Source organism: Oncorhynchus tshawytscha, linkage group LG04, assembly GCF_018296145.1.
Source record: "Oncorhynchus tshawytscha isolate Ot180627B linkage group LG04, Otsh_v2.0, whole genome shotgun sequence".
Lineage (NCBI taxonomy): Eukaryota > Metazoa > Chordata > Actinopteri > Salmoniformes > Salmonidae > Oncorhynchus > Oncorhynchus tshawytscha.
This window is the reverse complement of record NC_056432.1, coordinates 74,827,774-74,850,647: the sequence shown is the minus strand read 5'-3', so window position 1 is coordinate 74,850,647 and position 22,874 is coordinate 74,827,774. Positions and strand designations below refer to the sequence as shown.

The 22,874-nt window shown below is 40.0% G+C and overlaps 2 protein-coding genes and 1 long non-coding RNA gene across 3 annotated transcripts; all 3 read left to right on the top strand.

Annotated features, from left to right (window-relative positions):
- The first annotated feature begins 1,422 nt into the window (after positions 1-1,422).
- On the top strand, positions 1,423-3,558 carry LOC121846427. The gene is made up of 2 exons (XR_006083316.1): positions 1,423-1,820; positions 3,418-3,558. It is a non-coding gene; the product is annotated as an uncharacterized LOC121846427 (long non-coding RNA).
- A 419-nt stretch (positions 3,559-3,977) lies between these two features.
- LOC121846324 (WD repeat-containing protein 76-like) lies at positions 3,978-6,647 on the top strand. The gene is made up of 8 exons (XM_042320198.1): positions 3,978-4,006; positions 4,746-4,824; positions 4,931-4,986; positions 5,262-5,382; positions 5,568-5,669; positions 5,877-5,917; positions 6,083-6,239; positions 6,594-6,647. Exons 1-8 carry the CDS (start codon positions 3,978-3,980, stop codon positions 6,645-6,647), a joined length of 639 nt encoding a protein of 212 aa, XP_042176132.1.
- A 59-nt stretch (positions 6,648-6,706) lies between these two features.
- LOC121846323 (WD repeat-containing protein 76-like) lies at positions 6,707-8,833 on the top strand. The gene is made up of 7 exons (XM_042320197.1): positions 6,707-6,787; positions 6,983-7,101; positions 7,193-7,291; positions 7,503-7,655; positions 7,846-7,899; positions 8,170-8,278; positions 8,494-8,833. Exons 1-7 carry the CDS (start codon positions 6,707-6,709, stop codon positions 8,635-8,637), a joined length of 759 nt encoding a protein of 252 aa, XP_042176131.1. The 3' UTR covers positions 8,638-8,833.
- The last annotated feature ends 14,041 nt before the right edge of the window (positions 8,834-22,874 follow it).

The window sequence follows — 22,874 nt, the reverse complement described above, 5'->3', positions numbered from 1 at the left end:
TAAACAAATGTGCCCCAAGCGATGTGTCTTCCTGTTATAAAAATATAGTAACCAATCAGCTGCTGTGAATTATCTTGCACAACAAAGGGAGGGGTTTATTTACAAAACACCATCGTGGCGGGAAAGGGTTTTTCCTGTGGTGCAGGATACATCAACTAGGTTATTCAAGAAAACAAACAGCTTTTCGGACCTAGCTTGCAAGCTAAATATCTGCGACTCGGTTTGCCTGATGGTTTCGGAAGAACCAAATCTTCCGAACGCGTTTGTGAAATTGTACTACATATTGCAGGTAAGATTAAGGACCATCGCATAGAACTATCCATATACAACTACCCATGAAATATTGCTAGTGAGTCACAAGTTATGTTTCCATTAACTTGTCCAGTGATATTTTTTGTTAACATTTAGAGCTCGTGTAGAAAATAGATGCGACAATTGCCTGCTAGGGTGTCGACTAAAACAGCTGAACGTAATGACGTCACGTCTGTCGAATAAAAATGTAGTTTTTGAAGCGTTTCCATTGCCCATTTAGGCAAATTGCGCAGACAGCCTGTATGCCCTCCCATCTATCTGTTTCATGTCCCAGGTAGCCAGTGGTGGAAAAAGTACTAAATTGTCATGAGTAAAAGCAAATATACCTTAATAGAAAATGACCCAAGTGAATGTCAAAGTATTTGGTTTTAAATATACTTAAGTGTCGATGTAATTGCTAAGATGTACTTAAGTATAAATAGTAAATGTATAAATCATTTCTACTTCAACCTTTGACGGATACCAAGGGCACACACTCACACAATTTACAAACGTAGCATTTGTGTTTAGTGAGTGCCAGACCAGAGTGGATGACCAGGGATGTTCATTTTGATAAGTGTGAATTTGACCATTTTCCTGTTAAAATGTAACGAGAGTACTTTTGGGTATGGAGTAAAAAGTACACCTTTTCTTTAGGAATGTAGTTAGGTAAAAGTTGCCAAAAATACAAATAGTTAAGTACAGATACCCCAAACTACTTTAAATGTATTTTTACTTAAGTACTTTACACAACTGCAGGTAGCCCGCAAAAACCAACATGGATTGAATGCAATAATTGACTAATATTTGCCATATTCTAATACATCTCATGTGCCAACGTATCGCCATGGTCCGTGCCATGGTGAAACTTGCACTCATGTAGATCTGAAATAATTGGATGGTAAAACTTGCCAGCCAAACAGAAAAGCAAAGGCGAATCAATTCAGCCATTCTTGAAAGGCAGGAAAACGCCGCTTCCATCAGATCTGTTGCAATAAAGAAAGTTTGACAGATTAAATCACAGTCCAATGGATACAAATAATGTTTAGATAATGTCTCCATCTTCCGTTTCCATTACACTTTTTTGTTGCGACATATTGCTTTTTGTCAAATACCTAGGTCAATGTTAAACCTACTTAGCTACTGATATAACTAGCTACCCCATTCAGAGGTAACTGATTTAGCGCCTATTGATGATAGTAGTATCTTCGGACAGGGGGTGTTTTGTTAAGAGCCCCAGCACTTGCTCTAAACATTAACTCATCGCTTGCGGTACGTTTTTGAAAACACAAGGAACGTATATTTCATATCGGCAAGAAAAAATAAATAATACAATTTAAATTATAACACACCTTCAAAGGGTTAGTGTTCCCACACAGCCATATGTCCATGTTACATCATTTATGGGAGACACAGGTGGCCACCTGTTCTAATTAACTATCTCGTGTTCGAGTTTAACTGGAGGGGACGTGTAGTTTGTCAACTAGAGGCACACAGCTTGTGGATCTGTTCCAAACTGCTACAGTAAGGTGTGTATTTTTCATGAGACGCTTTCTCGCTTCACGAAAGATAAGGCGCATATGTTCCGAAAACCGTTTTGAGCTAAGATTATTGAAGTTTCTAAACAATAAAACATAACATCAGCATTGTAGTTTGGATGTAGCCAACAGTGGGCGAATGTAACGGCTGAAAACACTACACACAGAAGGGTTTGCAAGAGCTAATATATAGCAGCTATCTATTGCAAACCCTTCAGTATGTTTTCAGCGGTTACATTCGAATATATCGTTAAAAGGCGCTACAGTATATCTTACCCCATTCATAGACGCAAACGTTAGTTAGTGACAAGCAATCATAACTTAATTTTACAAACATTGGGTTAGTTATGCATGGACTGGTGCCCTGGGTGAGTGGAGATCAATGAAATGGTAGGTTGCAATGACAGTAATGTACCATAACCACTAAAACGAGACCTAGGACCAGCATGCGTTGTCTTATCTAACTTATCTCTCTTCAAAAGACATCGAGAAGCAGCTGACTAGCGCCAAAGATGATCTATCGCTGACTATTTGGGTTTCCACTCTCAATCTTATTTTAAACCTAACATTAGCAGCAATGCTAACCTTAAAAACAATAAGCGATTATTATTAATTATTTTCACGGTTTTACCAATTCTGACTGCTATCTAGATGGCAGTCAGAATTGGTAAAACCGTGAAAATAATGAATAATAATCGCTTATTGTTTTTAAGGTTAGCATTGCTGCTAATGTTAGGTTTAAAATAAGATTTTAAAGGTCGACTTTGGGCACGAAAAACCATCTACCTGCCCTTTACTCAATTTGTAACAGAAATGGGGTTTGCCTTTGGTGGTTCATCGATGTCATGTGCGCAGCGACCGTAGCTAGTTCGTTAGCTATGCTAGACAGTGCAGTTAGCCAGTAACTCAGTATTTGTTTACGTCATTTCACATCAGTTGTTTTTGGATGTAAACTGTAGAGATCGATAAGAAATAACAATTCCGTAGCCGAATATCTTATTCATATGTGTTTTGTTTTTAAGCATTAAATGACCTGAATTGATGGTGAATTGACCTTTGTGGCTGTAGTAACTACTGACGACCGTCTATTCGCCCATCCGTGGTTTCCACTAGCTTCTTTAGCCACAAAGTTCCAGTCAGGATCCACAGCCACATTCAAAATTGGCTACAAAAAATGTGCTTTCAGTCATTAATTTTAAGATTAGGTATGAGGTTAGCAGTCCATGGTTAAGGTTAGTTTTAAAATCAAAATTTAAAAAGATAAATTGTAGAAATGGTCAGATATTATAACTTTGGTTATAGAAGCTAGTGATGCCCCATCTTCGTCTCTGCTAGCGCTCATGCGAGATATGTTTCCGGGTTCTGAAATTACTTTTTATGCTGTCACATTACTGTAGTGTTGTAAATTCCTCGCCCATGTGCACCTAAAGTTTCCTTGGGCACCTAACTAGCATTCTTCCCCGGACCTCCAGCATTGTCGGAGCTAGCTATCTATCTAGCTGAAGATACCACTGTGCTAAGTTTATGATAAATTATAAACCCGTTTAAGTCATTACCAAATTGAAATGCATCCCAACATTAATTGCAGGAAATGAAGCCAGCGAACACCAAGAATGGTGTCCCTGTACTCCATTCAGCAAAAGATGGGTGCAAACCCAAGAAATTCACCCCAGATGAAGTACTGGTACCAAATCCCAGCTTCAAAGAAAATCAAGGAACGAAAAGAAAGGTAAGTGTGTCCACCCATATGATGACCACTGATCCATGATGCAATTCCAAAGTGCAAGTTCAGTGAATGTATGCATGCATGATCGTTTGGCTCAATTGTGTGTATTATGGGCTATAACTGGGCAATGCTAGTACTTCACAATTAAATGCAATTTGTCTCAGAGAAAAACACTTCCTTTGAAAGTGGAAGAAATAATTGAAAAAGTCAAAGACCAGAAGGAAGACAAAGATGTAAGTGTTCATTACACACAGTATTTAGGCCAAATAACCTAGGTGTCATGTTTCATTAGGCACCAAACGAGAGACTGATTGTATAATATTGGAAACAGGGAGAGACTACCTCAAGTTGTCCAATAAAAAAATGCTTGTTTTCTTTTCGTTCGCAGGAAATGTTTGCTATAGGCGTATGTGTAAGAGGACATGAGTCGGTTATGGTTGCTCAAGGTCAGGTGATGAGTAGCCCCTCCCTGCGAGTTCAATCTATTTCAGTCTTCAGGCCAATGGGATTTCCTCTTGGTCTAACGGCTCTTATCACCAACGGGCGGCCTGATCTGTCGTGGGGCAGGAGATCAAGGGGTGACTGTAGCGGACTTGAGTCGGTCATGGTTGCTCATGGTCACGTGATCGGTAGCCCCACCTGCGACTTCAAAATCAGTCTGTTCTAGTGGCAATAGAAATTTCCTCTTGATCTAATGGTAAAGATGTTGGTTTCTTCCGTGGTAGACCCAGGTTCATATGTTACATGTGGACTAATGCAGAGGTTTTTAAACATCTCTTCGGCGACCCCAGGTATTCACGTATTTGAACTATTCCTGGGGCTGGCACCCGGTTCAACTTGTCAACAAATAATCAAGCCAATGGTCATGTTCCCCTGCTCAGACGTTGCATGCATCAACCAATGGTTGTGTGCCACGCCATCGGCTGCTGTCGGACACCAGATAGCTATAACATCATTACGTTGTTAGGTGATATGTAAAATACCGATCCAAGTGTTGTGGCATCATCATCAACATCTGAGCAGAGGCACAACCTTTGTTTAGGCAATCAGGTGAGCTAGTTCAGGGCTATAACAATACTGTGAAACGTCTGTGGATCCAAGAGGAGACATTTGAAAACTGCACAAATGAATACAATCCTGTTGGTGATCTCACTTTACTCTTTGTTTTACATTTCAGATGCAACCTGAAGTTTATCGATATATGAATTGGAACGGTTGGAAAATATCAGACAAAACCAAGTGTTCCTGTCCTCCATAAAACTGCTTGAGGTTAGTTTGTTGAAGAACAGAGTTTAAATGGTATCTACTTATGCATATTTTACTGAAACTCCTTGTGTGGTGAAATGAATAACATATATTATTGTTTCCTCAATAGGCCAAGCAGGATTTGAAACCAGAAAAAACACAGCGAGGTCTCAAGAGACAGAACAAGTAATGACAGATTCAACATCTGTACCAATGACTGAAAATATTTACTTCAATGTTTCCATGTATGTGCTTACATTGGTCAGTCGAATTAGGTCTCCGTACAAAGTGAATGAGCTTCCGTTATACATACTCAATCCCTTTAGGACATAAGGCCCATATGAGCTTCTGTAGCGTATGGCATACAGAATGTATTTATTATGGCCAGCTTGGATAGAGAATGTCAGTGTGACTCGTTTCTGTTTCTAACACAATGTAACTAATGTCTTGGCTCACTACAGTAAGGTAGCCTGGACAGAGATACTGCCTCCTCGCACCAAGTCCTTGAGAATCCAGAAGAAGGAAGCAGAGCGACTCCCCCTGCCCCTGGAACCACACAGGATTTATTATGAAGTCGAACGAGTAAGTGACTGATCAATAGCAAAATGCGACGTGAGTAACTGACCATAGGATATGCTCTTATGTTAAGAAATTGTACTTAACTACACAGAAAAGCCTACTTCTCACATTTGTTCGATTTTAATCTTGAAACAATAGTTTATTTCTCATGATAATGGTTTGTTTATGTTGATGTGTATTTACTAAAGATTGAACATGCCAGGAAGCCAGAGGGTCCAATTAGTATGGAGCCAATCAACATGGAGGAGGATAGTTCACTGCCACCTGAACTTCTCAAGCTGTGGACAGAGGTTGCACATTTGTTCACCATGACCTACTTTTCTCTAGCACAGTCCCAGATCTGTTTGTGTGATCTAGCCAACTCATTTGGCATGAAAATGACCATAACATTTGGCAAGACCACACAAACAGATCTGGACAACTAACTCTTCAGTCCTATGTTCAGCATAACTGTTTGCAGCTTTGCTGTTCTTTTACAGTTTCATTTTATTACACAGGATTTAATCAAAGAAGAAAAGGAGGAGTTGAGTCTGGAAGAGTGAGTTTCATTTTGAATGTTAAGGAATTTGGCCTTTTTTCTTAACGTTCTGTGACAAATGTATATATTTGTAGTATTTGATGGACATCCTGTATTGATTTGAATGTATAGATGTGTAAAACCCTAACCTGTGCCAGGCTGACATTACATTGGATATGTTTCCAGGTACCGTAGTACTCTGAAGAGCATGGAGCTGAGTGAGATTGGAGGAGTAGCTAAGGTGGTGAAGAGTCGTATCTTCTCTGTTGCCTTCCACCCGTGTAGCAGTCGTCTGCTCATGGCTGCTGGGGACAAGTTGGGTGGAGTGGGGCTGTGGAACCTCGTGAGTACATACAGTGAAACTGGATGCCGTAGAGTTAATGTGTGACTGGGCTTTTTTGGGTTTTGTTGTTCTTTCAGGAATCTGGTATGGGTGATGTCGTGCTGCCGTTTGTTGTTTTCTCAGGACTCTTGCTGTGTTCAAAACAACTGGAAACTCAGGAAAAAATAAGTCCAAATCATGACATCAGTGATCTTCAGGTCGGAGCTCGAGAAAGAGGCCGGAGTTGGATGATCGTTCAAATCAACAACAAAAAAATCAGTCTGATCAGTTGTTTTGAACGCGCTGAAGTCGGAGGTTTCCGAGTTCCCAGTTGTTGTGAATACGACAACGGCGTGCTGCTGTTTGTTTCCTCGGGACTCTGATATGGGGGATGAGGGCGTGCTGCTGTTTGTTTCCTCGGGACTCTGATATGGGGAGATGAGGGCGTGCTGCTATTTGAGCCACACGTCCAGCCGGTGGCGTGCTGCATGGCCTTCTCCAGGTCACATCCTACAGACCTGTTGACCCTCAGCTATCAGTTGTTTGACGGGACGCTACGGAGCACAGACGTGGAAAGCTGTTTTTGATGAGGTACCATGCATAATTCAGTGATGATAATATATGGCATTTAGCAAGCTTTTCCAAAACAACATAAAACGATGAATGTATTTTCATGTGACCCCAGTGGGAATTGAACACACATATCAGACTTTAGATTGCCTGTTTGGTCTTTGTTACGTTATCTCTGTCCTTTCTCCAACTAGGTGTATCGGATCAAGGATGGCTTGAGAACCTTTGACTTCCTGTCACATGACTGTTCGCTACGCTGGTCACCGGGGGACTGGTACGGAGACGTTGCCATCGTTGACAGGCGGACTCCAGGGTAAAAGTAATGTCATTTTGATTTTCTGTCTGTACAAGTCAAAGCTTATTGCTAATGCCCTATTAATGTTGGTCTGTCTCGTTTTACTCAGAACCTCTCATGAGTCCCTCCATAGCCTGGATACCAAGACGGTTCGCTGTGTTCACGTCCACCCTGTTCAGAAGCAGTACATCATGGTGGCTGAGAACAGGTACAAAATGGGAATCAGTGCTTTGATGTGCAATATGTCAATCTCTATACAAGCCTATAGACAATCCTATGGTTTAATAAGTTGATTGATGTATTTTGTCAAGTTTGCAAAATTATTACTTATAGTATAGTCGCATTACGGAAATCCACTTTCTATTTCATTGATCTTTTATGTTGCTAAAACTGATATTGATGTGTTGATTTTTCTCTAGTATTGTGAGCATTTACGATGCTCGATGTTTGAAGGCGTCGTCAAGAGAGCCAGTCTCCCAGCTCTATGGTCACTCAAAGAGCATCTCAAGTGCCTACTTCTCTCCTGGCACTGGCAACAGAGTAGTGACCACCTGCCTAGACAACAACATCAGGTGAGTCTGCATGCCACCGTAAGATGTTAGTACATTAAAATATGTAAAGAGATAAAAATGTTAAATGACTGAAGTTCAAATAAATAATTTGCTTATGTGCTACGATAAGGGTTTTAAAAGTTGCACTAAGCTTATTGTCCAATACTTGAAACATGAAATGTTTAGCAATTAAATATACTTTGTTTTTCAGGATTTATGACACCTCGGAACTAACCTCCAGAGCTCCGCTACTGACCTCCATCCAGTAAATTCATTATACTATCACATTTAGAAAGTGAAACTGACCAGGTCTTTTTGACAAATAGTTTTTATCTCATGGCAAAATAAAGATGAAATAAAAAAACATTGGAAAGATCCTGCAACCTCTGTTTGCATTGGTTTACTCTCCAATGCCAGTGTTATTTCTAGTATGTGTGCTTTATACCAATAGACATCAGCCAGCAAATCCAGAAGTATTTGTAATAGTGTCTTTGTATAATGTTGATGAATCCATTTCCTTTGTCCCTCTTTGCAGACAGAACTTGTACACAGGGCGCTGGCTGTCCAAGCTGCAGGCGATGTGGGACCCCAAGAGGGACGACTGCTTCGTTGTGGGCAGCATGCAGCGGCCTCGCAGAGTCCAGGTATAAGCACTCCTTTGTTCCCACGTCTATCATCGAACCTCAACAACAATAAGTAAGATCTGAGGTCGTGTTACTATTCCCCATAACAGAATGTGTAAGGTCAGTGTGCAAGTTATATGGCTATGCATGGTATGGGTAACATTTTGTATACAGGGGCACTGTGTCCAAGACAATTTTCTCCTCTGGGACAATAAAGTATATCATTTTCTATCCAGGTGTTCCATGAGAGTGGGCAGCTCCAGCACTCCTTCCAGGACCCAGAGATGACCACTGTGCTCTCAGTCACAGCCTTCCACCCCACCAGGAACGCTCTACTGGGGGTAGCGCCTCCCGGGCGGCTGTACGTCTTCACTGACTGAGAGCAGGATGCCTGTATGTGTTCGCTGCCTGAGAGGAGAAACCTGGGCCATTGTTCACAAAACATCTGAGTAAGAGTCCTGATCTAGGATCAGGTACCCTCCCTATTATTCATTATGATCTGGAAGGCTAAACTGATCGTAGATCAGCACTCCTACTCAAATGTTTCATGATACGGGCCCAGAACACATGCTTAGAATAAAAAACTTAGTTGTTTGGTTTTTTTCCGTTTTTCTGCAAGCTGCCTTTGCTATTGTTGCACATTGTTTTCTATCAAATTGTTGATGTTTTGTTAGTTTCTATATTTAGCTGAAGTTGTGCTTTTCATGTAGTTTAGTTCTTTCATTGGCTGTATTGTACCCGCAGTGAATTTTGTGATTGACGGTTTTAATCTTTCAAATAAAAACTACCAGAATTCAGTGGCTACAGCCCTACAATCAATAAAATCATGGCTAAATACCAGTGTGTTGAAAATGTGTCCTATGTCAGGCAACTCACTCTTCTGTGTCTAGGCTAATTATTTTCTGCAGTTTTTCCTCATCACCAAAAATAACATTACAATGTAACCCAACTCATGTGTAGGCCTACCTTACTAAGCTATGCTATTAGACTAGTAGGTTTCTGTGTTATGGTTTTAGTGAGAAGTGTTATGTATGTTAGGCTGTTGGGGAAATTTCAGAAATAGTTTTCAAAATGATAAAGCAATAATCTTTGTTAATAATATGACCACCCTACCTTCAGTTATTGGGCTTAAATTACTGTAATCATGTATTCTGTACTGGCTAATTTGTTTTAATTACATTTGTACTTTGATTTGAATCATCTTTGTTCTACATCAGCCCTGAAAATGTCACGCCAATTGAGCACCATCTTTAGATATTTGATAAAACTTGTTGAATTAAGACAGGTGATTTGGACAGTTCTACAATGGCACCAAACACCTAAGGAGTGGCCTTTTTAACCTTTCCCATCACTTACTGAGATCTCAGCAATGGTAAGGCCTGTCCTCGTGAAATAAAGTGTGTGTTCCTGAGAAGCGTCTCTATCATTTTATTTAAAATGGTCTGAGAAGAACAATGCTTGCAGAGCCCTGCCAACGCAAGGTCAATATTCGTTGATAAGGGACCATTTGAAATTGACTAGGGTGGGGTGGTCCAAAATAGGAGAGGGTTGTAAAAACTTTGGGGGAGGGATATGTTTTTTAATTGCCACAGGGAAGGTTAGTTTATTTTTATTATATACACTTCTGGTCAAAAGATTTAGAACACCTACTCAAGGGTGTTTATTTTTTTAAACTATTTTCTACATTGTAGAGTAATATTGAATACAACTATGAAATAACACATGGAATCATGTAGTACCCCAAAAAAGTTAAACAAATCAAAGTTTTATTTATATTTTGACATTCTTCAAAGTAGCCACCCTTTACCTTGATGACAGATTTGCACACTTGGCATTCTCTCAACCAACTTCACCTGGAATGCTTTTCCAACAGTTGAATGAGTTCCCACATATGCTGAGAACTTGTTGGCTGCTTTTCCTTCACACTGCGGTCCAACTCATCCCAAACCATCTCAATTGGGTTGAGGTCGGGTGATTGTGAAGGCCAGGTTATCTGATGCAGCACTTCATTACTCTCCTTAGTAAAATAGGCCTTACACAGTCTGGAGTAGCATTGGGTCATTGTCCTGTTGAAAAACAAATGATAGTCCCGCTAAGTACAAACCAGATGGGATGGCGTATCGCTGTGGTAGCCATGCTGATTAAGTGTGCCTTGAATTCTAAATAAATCCCAGACCGTCACCAGCAAAGCACCCCCACACCATCGCACCTCTTCCATGCTTTACGGTGGGAATCACACATGCAGAGGTCATGTGTTCACCCACACCTCGTCTCATAAAGACACGGCGGTTGGAACCAAAAATCTCCCATTTGGACTGCAGAACAAAGGACAGATTTCCACCGGTCTAATATCCATTGCTTGTCAAGTCTCTTCTTATTATCGGTGACCTTCAGTAGTGGTTTCTTTGCAGCAATTAGACTATGAAAAACAGATTCACAGTCTCCTCTGAACAGTTGATGTTGAGATGCGTCTGTTACTTGAACTCTGTGAAACATTTATTTGGGCTGCAATTTCTGAGGCTGGTAACTAATGAATTTATCCTCTGCAGCAGAGTAACTCTGGGTCTTCCTTTCCTGTGGTGGTCCTTATGAGAGCCAGTTTCATCATAGCGCCTGATGTTTTTTGCGACTCCACTTGAAGAAACGTTCAAAGTTCTTGAAATGTCCCTATTGACTGACCTTCATGTATTAAAGTAATGATGGACTGTCGTTTCTCTTTGCTTATTTGAGCTGTTATTGCCATAATATGGACTTGGTCTTTTACCAAATAGGGCTATCTTCTGTATACTATGTTCTACCTTGTCACAACACAACTGATTGGCTCAAATTCCACAAATTAACTTTTAAAGAAGGCACACCTGTTAATTGAAATGCATTCCAGGTGACTACCTGATAAAGCTGGTTGATAGAATGCCAAGTGTGTACAAAGCTGTCATCAAGGCAAAGTGTGGTTATTTGAAGAATCTCAAATATAAAATATATTTCGATTTGTTCAACACTTTTTTGGTTACTACATGATTCCATATGTGTTATTTCATAGTTTTGATGTCTTCACTATTATTCTACAATGTAGACAATAGGAAAAATAAAGAAAAACCCTTTGAATGACTACGTGTTCTAAAACTTTTGACCGGTAGTGTGAATATATATATTTATTTATTTATATATATTTATATATTCACAGTGCGTTCAGGAAAGTATTCAGACCCCTTGACCTTTTTCCAAATGTTGTTAGGTTACAGTTATATTCTAAAATGTATTACATCGTTTTTTCCCCTCATCAATCTACACACAATACCCCATAATTACAAAGCATAAACCAGATTCTGGAAAAAATAAAATAACATTTACACAAGTATTCAGACCCTTTACTCAGTACCTTGAAGCACCTTTGGCAGCAATTACTGCTTAGAGTCTTCTTGGGTATGACGCTACAAGCTTGGCACACCTGTATTTGGGGAGTTTCTCCCATTCTTCTCTACAGATCTTCTCAAGCTCTGTCAGGTATGATGGGGAGTGTTGCTGCACAGCTATTTTCAGGTCTCTCCAGAGATGTTCAATCGGGTTTAAGTCTGGGCCCTGGCTGGGCCACTCAAGGACATTCTGGGCCACTTCACCCCAGTTTGAGGTCCTGAGTGCTCGGGAGCAGGTTTTCAACAAGAATCTCTATGTACTTTGTTCCGTTCATCTTTGCCTTGATTCTGACTAGTCTCCCAGTCCCTGCCACTGAAAAACATCCCCACATCATGATGCTGCCACCACCCTGGTGCCATGGTGCCAGGTTTCCTCCAGTCGTGATGCTTAGCATTCAGGCCAAATAGTTAAATCTTGGTTTCATCAGACCAGAGAATCTTGTTTCTCATGGTCTGAGAGTCTTTAGGTGCCTTTGGCAAACTCCAAATGGGCTGTCATGTGCCTTTTACTGAGGAGTGGATTCCGTCTGGTCACTACCATAAAGGCCTGATTGGTGGAGTGCTGCAGAGCTGGTTGTCCTTCTGGAAGTTTCTCCATTCTCCACAGAGGAACTCTGGAGCTGTGTCAGAGTGACCATTGAGTTCTTGGTCCCCTCGCTGACCAATGCCCCTCTCCTCCGATTGCTCAGTTTGGCCGCATGGCCAGCTCTAGGAAGAGTCTTGGTGGTTCCAAATTTATTCAATTTAAGCATGATGGAGGCCACTGTGTTCTTGGGAACATTCAATGCTGTAGAGAAATTTTGGTACCCTTCCCAGATCTGTGCCTTGACACAATCCTGTCTCTGAGCTCTACGGACAATTGCTTGACCTTATTGCTTAGTTTTGCTCTGACATGCACTGTCAACTGTGGGACCTTATATAGACAGGTGTGTGTGTGCTTTTCCAAACCATGTCCAATCAATTGAATTTACCACAGGTAGACTCCAATCAAGTTGTAGAAACATCACAAGGATGATCAATGGAAACAGAATGCACCTGAGCTCAATTTCCAGTTTCATAGCAAAGGGTTTGAATACTTATGTGAAAAAGGTATTTCTGTTTTTTATTTTTAATACATTTGCAACATTTTCTAGAAACCTGGTTTTGCTTTGTCATAATGTGCAGATAAGGCGGGGGGAGATTTTAATAAATTTAAAAATAAGGCTGTAACATAACAAAATGTGGAAAAAGTGAAGGGGTCTGAATACTTTGGTCGATGACCCTTCGCCCCCAGTCTGAGGTCCTGGACGCTCTGGAGCAGGTTTTCATCAATTATCTCTTTGTACTTTGCACTGTATATAGATAGATAATTGACTTTTATACAATTTCATTAATTGTCGCAGTCGACAAGACTGAGTTATGCAGAATGCACAGTTGTTTTGCGCTGAGACTCAGCAATATGACGTTGCGTTGTACAGCAGGAGGAACCATAGATATTTCAGATGAGCGTTATTCAAGACGATTCCCTCACAGAGTATCTGCATGTGCTCCAGTACACTTCACTGCTGCGGTGTGATAGCTACAGGACAACAACGGCAGAGAAGTTTAGCATTGCGCTTTGTACTCTAGGCTAACTACACCGCTCACGTCGCGTGTGCGAGCGTTGCAAAATAAATGTAGAAATCTATATTATTCAATTATTGCACCCACACTGCTCACACACGCCAACGAGCATCTGCGTTGCCGAGGGATTAAATAGAAGTCAGTTCTATTTATGACGCAGATGGCGCTGCAAGTCCTGCCTCTCCCATCTCCTCATTAGTTATACCCACGTGGGTGACTGAAGGACGAACGAAGTCAGTGGTGGTAATGCACCTAATTTATGAAAGTAGCCAATCGCAATATAAAGCCAAGAGAAGAAAACGCGTTTTATGTGTGGATTAATTGTCGGAGTTGTCACGTTCTGACCTTAGTTCTTTTGTTATGTCTTTGTTTTAGGGCGTGAATTGGGTGGGTTGTCTATGTTCTTTTTCTATGATTTGGGATTTCTGTGTTTGGCCTGGTATGGTTCTCAATTAGAGGCAGCTGTCAATCGTTGTCCCTGATTGAGAACCATACTCAGGTAGCCTGGTTTCACTTTTGAGTTGTGGGTGCTTATTTCCTGTTTAGTGTTTTTGTCTTTCACCTTACGGGACTGTTTGTTTGTTATGTATTGTTTTGTTCAGTGTTCTAGTACGTCATTAAAAGCTATGAACACTTACCACGCTGCGCATTGGTCCTCCTCTCTTTCTCCCAACGACGAACGTTACAGGAGTAGAGGACCTTGTGCATTTCAGGTAAAATAACAACTCAATGTTTATATCCCAGGACAAATTAGCTAGCAACAGCAAGCTAGCTAAAAATGACAAATTAAGCTAGCTAGCTAAATTGCCATAAATAAAAATAAACATTTATGGCAATTTAGCTAGCTAGCTTGCACTAATTTGTCATTTTAGCTAGCTTGCAGTTGCTAGCTAATTTGTCCTGGGATATAAACATTGAGTTTTACCTGAAATGCACAAGATCCTTTACTCTGCCAATTAATCCACACATAAAACGGTCAACCAAATCATTTCTAGTCATCTCTCCTCCTTCCAGGTTTTGGCAACTTTCATAAATTAGGTGCATTACCGCCACTGACCTTATTCTTCTTTCAGTCACCCACGTGGGTATAATCATTATTTAACTAGGCAAGTCAGTTAAGAACAAATTCTTATTTTCAATGACAGCCTATGAACAGTGGGTTAACCGCCTGTTCAGGGGCAGAACGACAGATTTGTACCTTGTCAGCTCGGGATATGAACTTGCAACCTTTCAGTTACTAGTGCAATGCTCTAACCACTAGGCTATCCTGCTGTCCATGAAGAGATGGCACGTGGGTATCTGCTTCTACAAACCAATGAGAAGAGGCAGGACTTGCAGTGCAATCTGCGTCAGAAATAGAACTGACTTCTATTTTAGCTCTTGGCACCACAGACACTCGTTGGCGCGCGCAAGCAGTGTGGGTGCAATAATTGAATAACATATATTTCTAAATGTATTTTGCACCGCTCGCGCATGCGACACATGCAGTGTAGTCAGTCTGTAAGTTGTGGAAGTCAACCCATACTGCTGTTTACTTGTGCATTGCTGACTCTACCATCAAGACATTACTTTACAAACACAACCCAAGAAACGACATACACTTGAAAGGGTCTTGGCTTATAATAATTTCAGCTTAAAAGTCCCATTTAGTTAGAGTCTGATGGTATGTAGCACATTTATTCATCATCATGAGCAAATCTTCTACTGTATGTTCAGAGCTGTTTACAGTTCACTCTTCTCACTGATCATTTACTGTTATTTATTTTATTCCACAGGATTCAATCGAAGAAGAAAAGGAGGAGTTGGATCTGAAAGAGTGAGTTTATTGCTTGCCATATTTGCACTTTTGCTTTTCATTAGGGAGGTTAGGCATTTAGCCTTTTTCTAAGTGTTCTGTGACAAACTACATTATTGTATTAGTATTTAATGGACGTCCTGTATTGATTTGAATGTATAGATGTGTAAAACCCTAACCTGTGTCAGGTTGACATTACATTGGGTACGTTTCCAGGTATGGTAGTACTCTGAAGAGCATGGAGCTGAGTGAGATTGGAGGAGTAGCTAAGGTGGTGAAGAGTCGTATCTTCTCTGTTGCCTTCCACCCGTGTAGCAGTCGACTGCTGATGGCTGCTGGGGACAAGTTGGGTGGAGTTGGGCTGTGGAACTTTGAGCGTAGTATCTCACGCAGCCACACAGCTTTGTTTTTGTGAATTTCCAGGACTTATTGGAGAGTAAAAATGTGTTCTTATTCAAAATCATAACTTTAACCTTAACCCGAAACCTTGTCAGGACATTCTGGTGACTTATCAGAACATTGTGGCCCTGATCCAGGCTGTATCACATTTGCCTATAGCAAAAGTGCCTATGATTGAGAGTTTCGTCGGGGTAGGCCGTCATTGGTTGTTTTTATGTTGTATGTTTTATCTCCAAGACACTTTTGCTATTGTTTTGTAAGTAAATAAAGTTATAGCTGAAGTTGCACTTTTCATATAGTTTATTATTTTTCAGTACAGAGGCTGAGGCAGACAAGTCATGTTATTATAATGTTGTCTAATGAGAGCCATACAAAACCCCCAAGTGAAGATCTAGTGCCAGTGTTTCACCTCTAGATGACAGTGTTGTAATACATTCACAACAACTACACTGAAGTCATACTAGCACTGGTTAAGGAAAGGGGGATGATACCTAGTCAGTTGTACAACTGAATGCCTTCAACTGAAATGTGTCTTCAGCATTTAACCCAACCCCTCTGAATCAGAGCCTTAATCGACATCCAATTCTTCAGCGCCCGGGGAACAGTGGGTTAACTGCCTTGCTCAGGGGCAGAACGACAGATTTTTACCTTGTCATTTCGGGGTATCGATCGAACAACCTTTAGGTTACTGGCCCAATGCTCTAACCCTTAAGGCGTCCGCAAACATAGATTTGGTTTGCTCCTAGCAGAACTTGGCTGGCCGAAGCGAACGTCTGTGCTCGCACATTCCCTAAAAAAAAAGCGGCAATATTACTGTTTGTCCTCTTGAGCCACCGTAGCAACAACATAGCCAGGAAAATAGATGGATAGAGGAGACGTCTTTATATCTGTGCCATCATAGTGTCTGTGCCAGCATGGGCTGCACCATTGAGGCTACAACCATACAAATCCCCACCTAGTTGACTACTTTGACTATTTTTTAAATGCTGGAAGAGCTCAATGGCCCTTCACTGGTATACTATTATTTCCAAAGCCACTTTGGGTTTACTAACATTTTATTTGGCCATTTTTATTGTTTAGAAATGTGGTGGGTACTCTCTTCATTCGCAGGACTTTATCCTGCTAACTGTTCCAAACGTCTGAACTGAATTTGGTAAAAGGGCTTCTATGTACTCTGCTCCATCAGCTTGGAACGCCTTACAAAATACTTTTAAACTGGAAGAACTTGTCCTGATTGGTGTTTTTAAATCACTGATGATGGATTTTGAGGCTGATTCCCTGATCTCTCAATCTTTTAATTCGCTGTTTTATGATTTTGTTATACTCCTGTGAATTCTATGGTTTTTACTAGATTATTTGTAGTTTTTCATGTCTGTCTTTAATTGTGAAAATACTTGGTGCTGCCTATCATGGCCAGGATGCCCTTGAAAAAGAGATTTCAAATCTCAATGAGCCCTTGCTGGTTAAATAAAGGTTAAATAAATAAAATGGCTCTGCCCAGGCTAAAACTGCCTTTTGACCACTAGAGGTCTCTCCGCTGCCAGAAACAGTTCTTTAAAATAGTCCAAATTAATCTAAAATCATGAAATCTGTCATAAATGTATGTTTTTGCCGAGGTCTTATTCGCGTAAATGTACATCTAACTAACCTTTTTGGTGCTGTATTTCTCAAGTGAAAATATATGCATGAAAACGAGTCGTCTCTCGTTCAATGAAAACAACCACTTAATTGAAGAATCCCGTCCATATTGTTGACAAATCATTGACGAAGGGAGTAGACTTCGGCTACCGAACTTGGATTTGCATGGAAAAAATATTTCTCAAACAGCTGAAAAAAATACCTGCCCGAACAACAAAGCAAAGTCACAAAATTGTCACAATATACAGAACCAGCCAAAAGTTGGACATACCTACTCATTCCAGGTTTTTTACAACGTAGAATTATAAAGACATCAAACTATGAAATAACACATGGAATCATGTAGTAACCAAAAAAGTGTTAAACAAATCTAAATATATTTTATATTTGAGATTCTTTATAGTAGCCACCTTGATAACAGCCGCTTGATGACAGCTTTGCACACGCTTGGCATTCTCTCAACCATCTTCATGAGGTAGTCACCTGGAATGCATTTCAATTAACAGGTGTGCCTTCTTAAAAGTTGAATTGTAGAACATCTTTCCTTAAGGTGTTTGAGCCAATCAGTTGTGTTGTGACAAGGTAGGGGTGGTATACAGAAGATGGTCTTTTACCAAATAGGGCTAAGTCCATATTCTGGCAAGAACAGCTCAAATAAGCAAAGAAAAACAACAGTAAATTATTTCTTTAAGACATGAAGGTCAGTCGATCCGTAAAATGTCAAGAACTTTGAAAGTGTCTTCAAGTGCAGTTGCCAAAACCATCACGCACTATGATGAAACTGGCTCTCATGAGGACTGCCACAGGAAAGGAAGACCCAGAGTTACCTCTGCTGCAGAGTACAAGTTCATTAGAGTTAACTGCACCTCAGATTGCAGCCCAAACAAATGCTTCACAGAGTTCAAGTAACAGACACATCTCAACATCAACTGTTCAGAGGAGACTGCGTGAATCAGGCCTTCATGGTCGAGAGACTGAAAAACAGCTTCTATCTCAAGGCCATCAGACTGTTAAACAGCCACCACTAACATTGAGTGGCTACTGCCAACACATTGTCAATGACACTGACTCTACTCCAGCCACTTTAATCATGGGAATTGATGGGAAATGATGTAAATATATCACTAGCCACTTTAAACAATGCTACCTTATATAATGTTACTTACCCTACATTGTTCATCTCATATGCATACGTTGATACTGTACTCTATATCATCGACTGCATCCTTATGTAATACATGTATCACTAGCCACTTTAACTATGCCACTTGGTTTACATACTTATCTCATATGTATATACTGTACTCGATATCATCTACTGTATCTTGCCTATGCTGCTCTGTACCATCACTCATTCATATATCCTTATGTACATATTCTTTATCCCCTTACACTGTGTATGACAGTAGTTGTGGAATTGTTAGTTAGATTACTTGCTCGTTATTACTGCATTGTCGGAACTAGAAGCACAAGCATTTCGCTACACTCGCATTAACATCTGCTAACCATGTGTATGTGACAAATAAAATTGGATTTGATTTGATTTGAATTGCTGCAAAGAAACCACTACTAAAGGACATCAATAAGAACAAAAGAAAAACATGAGCAATGGACAATAGACCGGTGGATATCTGTGCTTTGGTCTGATGAGTCCAAATGTTAGATTTTTGGATCCAACCGTGAGACGCAGAGTAGGCAAACAGATGATCTCCGCATGTGTGGTTCCCATAGTGAAGCATGGAGGAGGAGGTGCGATGGAGTGGGGGTGCTTTGCTTGTGACACTGTCTGCGATTTATTTAGAACTCAAGGCACACTTAACCAGCTTGGCTACCACAGCATTGTGCAGCGATACGCCATCCCATCTGGTTTGTGCTTAGTGGGACTATCATTTGTTTTTCAACAGGACAATGACTCAAAACATACCTCCAGGCTGTGTAAGGGCTATTTTACCAATGAGAGTGATGGAGTGCTGCATCGGATGACCTGGCCTCCACAATCCCCCGACCTCAAACCCAATTGAGATGGTTTGGGATGAGTTGGACCGTAGAGTGAAGGAAAAGCAGCCAGCACGTTCTCATTATATGTGGGAACTCCTTCAAGACTGTTGGAAAAGCATCATGAAGCTGGTTGAGAGAATGCCAAGAGTGTGCAAAGCTGTCACCAAGGCAAAGGGTGGCTACTTTGAAGAATCTAACATATATTTTTATGTTTTATTATTCCATATGTGTTATTTCACAGTTTTGATGTCGTCACTATTATTCTACAATGTAGAAAATAGTAAAAAATAAAGAAAAACCCTTGAATGAGTAGGTGTGTCTAAACTTATGAATGGTACTGTATGTGCAAACTGTTTAGACTGGGAAGCATATGGTAAGGTTTACAAGGAACCATCAGAAATAACAAATATTGTATAGTATTTTATACTGTTAGAAAATAAGTGTTACAATGGTTGAGATGGTATGAGTAAAACTCACGAGGTGAAGGATACGGCACACACATTTAAGAATAAATTATATTTATTGATAAATTAATCATTAAATACACCAGTCTTCATTCTGTGATAAAAATATTCAGTCTTAATTGGGAGTAACAACAGAAATACAGAAGACATGCTTACAGAGACCGATCCATATGCATGGCCATGAGACAGTAAGGGAGCTAACAGAAGGACATTGCAGAGGCTGTCTGTGTGTTCCTAACACTGGAGTCATTGGGGACGTTCCAGGTCGTCTTCATTGCAGTCACATGCTCAGATTGTCAGATCTTACCACCTGGGTCGCTAGTATTCATTAGTGCACACACCGTAGGAAAATGTCTTGCAAAGAAAAAATTAAGTTAAGGTAGTCCCTCCCTGTTTGTTTCTTCAGTTAAGATTCTAGTGAATACGACCCCTGGAGACATGTTTGCACATCTCCGGAACCACACTGATATGATATTGCTATTGATTTATAGCGATCTTTTGAGATGTGCAGCATGACTGCAACAACCTGGAACGCACCCATTGCAATCAACACTGAGCTGCATGTTACTGCTACACCATCTTCTCATCATCATCTCATCCCATGCATTAAGAAGCTAGGTTCACCAGTATAACGGTAGGTAGGCTAATCATGAAAAACATGTCACTTGAATATCCAGTGATCCTATATGGAAAGACGGGAGAACACATCAAAACATACTGAAAAACATCACTTACTTTTTCTGTCTGTAGCTGCCCACATTGATTTCAACATTGAATTATTTTCAAATGTTTTCATTATTGCTCAAATAAGGTTGTATTGTTTGTCATACACATTGAACTGAAATTCAAAGTTGCGATCTGAGGTATAAAATCTAAATCTTCTGCCTTGACTGGCCTTCCACAACTTCAAACAAAATCAATCACTTTAATCTAATACACCAATCAGGGACCAACCACTTATCGTTATCTTAATATTGCTGCATAGCAGACCACATTAATTCATAAATCAATATTATTTATTAAACCCACCATACACTAGTCTACTGAGGGATTATAACATTAAAACAATATTATGTCTGATAGGATTGTACTGATGCAAAACCAAATGATGATGTAGAAATATATTTTTTATCTTGTGTCTACATAGGATTGCAAAATTTCAGATCACTTTACCAGAATTCCAGAATTCCTGGTACGAGGATTCCAGATGTTCTGCTTATTCCCTCCCGCTTCCAGTAATATTCCAACTGGGATTCCTGGAAAGCATGGTAATTTGGGGACATTTTCCAGAATTTTTCAACCCTTAAGTCGATGCAATTCCCTCTCTCAACTTGTTTATTCTAAGCCAACAGAGAGAGTGCCGGCTAAGGACAATACAATAGAAGCTTGCAGTGATTATCATTGTCCTGTTCTGCAGCTCTTCACTAGTCAACTCTCTCCCAAACCCTCCTCAGGAACTCTAGATCTCATGTGAAGTACCACTGAGGCTGCAGAGAGGTATCTTTGGTAGACATGTAAAGACAGTGTGAAAATGAGAGGGTATAATGCTCCCTTAGGTGGATTTGGAGGTAAACGTGACAAAAACGTTCCCTGGCCCAGATTAAACCGATTCCTAGACTACAAAGCACTTTGAATGGAGATGCACCATTAAGGATGCCATAGCTCAGGTGTAGGCTTAATATGGGTCCGGGAAACCGTCCCTGAATCTTTACCTACTTTTCTTTGAATTCTAGTCCTCATCTGAATCACTGCGCAAAAACAGTATCATTGTCAATGATAAAAAATAACATTAGTTCAGTTAAAATAGGTTATACAAGGAAAACTCTAAATATAAGGAGACTCTACTTTGTACAAAATAATTCAGCAGGACTTCAATATATTCAACATTTTAAAATAACCCAATGCATTAGCACAACTACAAGTTGAAATGTATTTTTCACCTAGGCATGTTCACAGCAGGCATTTTCATTTTCTTATACCTTTGGAAAATAACCAGAATTATTTATTTCAAAGTGCACATTTAATAAACTAAAATGTACCATATCCAACTGTAAAATACTCATAGTTTTTATCATTATAGTATTGCACATCTAGTCAGTGTTTTCAAGAGGTTGACCACTGTGTTCTACCCCCTACTGTACTTTCCAGGTCACATGATAATAACAAAGAACACCATTGCATCTAGTTTGATTGAAAGTTGTTTTTTTTAAACTCATGATTGCTAGTTTTTATACATTGATTAAAATAATTGGTAACAGTATTCTATCTGATGCCATTTGAAATCAGAAAACACAACAATTCCATTCATTTGGTTTATAGTTTTGATGTACTGTATGACTGTCTCTTGATTGTTCCATGCCAATTTGTAATGATGTTTAACTAACAAACAAACTATAAACCAAGTTTAGGACACCCACAGTCATTACACAGATATTTTTCAACATTCTTACAAGACAGTATAGTACACTGAGTGTATAAAACATTGAGAACACCTACTCTTTCCATGACATAGACTCACCAGGTGAAAGCCTCCCTTATTGATGTCACTAGTTAAATCTACTTCAATCAGTGTAGATGAAGGGGAGGAGACAGGTTATATAATTATTTTTAAGCCTCGAGACAATTGAGACATGGATTGTGTATGTGTGCCATTCAGAGGGTGAATGGGCAAGACAAAAGATTTAAGTGCTTTGAATGGGGTATGGTAGTAGGTGCCAGGCACACCAGTTTGTGTCATGAACTGCAACGCTGCTGGGGTTTTCATGCTCAACAGTTCCCGTGTGTATCAAGAAGGGTCCACCACCCAAAGGACATTCAGCTAACTTGACTGTGGGAAGCATTGGAGTCAACATGGGCCAGCATCCTTGTGGAACGCTTTCAACACCTTGTTGAGTTCATGTCCCAGTGAATTGAGACTGTTCCTAATGTTTGGTATACTCAGTGTATATGTACAGTACCAGTCAGAAATGTGGGCATATGTACTCATTCAAGGGTTTTTCTTCATTTTTACTATTGTCTACATTGTAGAATAATAGTGAAGACATCACAACTACGAAATAACTCATGTAGTAACCAAAAAAGTGTTTTACAAATCAAAATATATTTTAGATTAGATTCTTCAAAGTAGTCACCCTTTGCATTGATGACAGCTTTGCACACTCTTGGCATTCTCTCAAAAAGCTTCACCTGGAATGTTATTCCAACAGGAGTTCCCACATATGCTGGGCACTTCATGGCTGCTTTTTAAACATTCTGCAAAGGGTGGCTACTTTGAAGAATGTAAAATATATTTTTATTTGTTTAACACT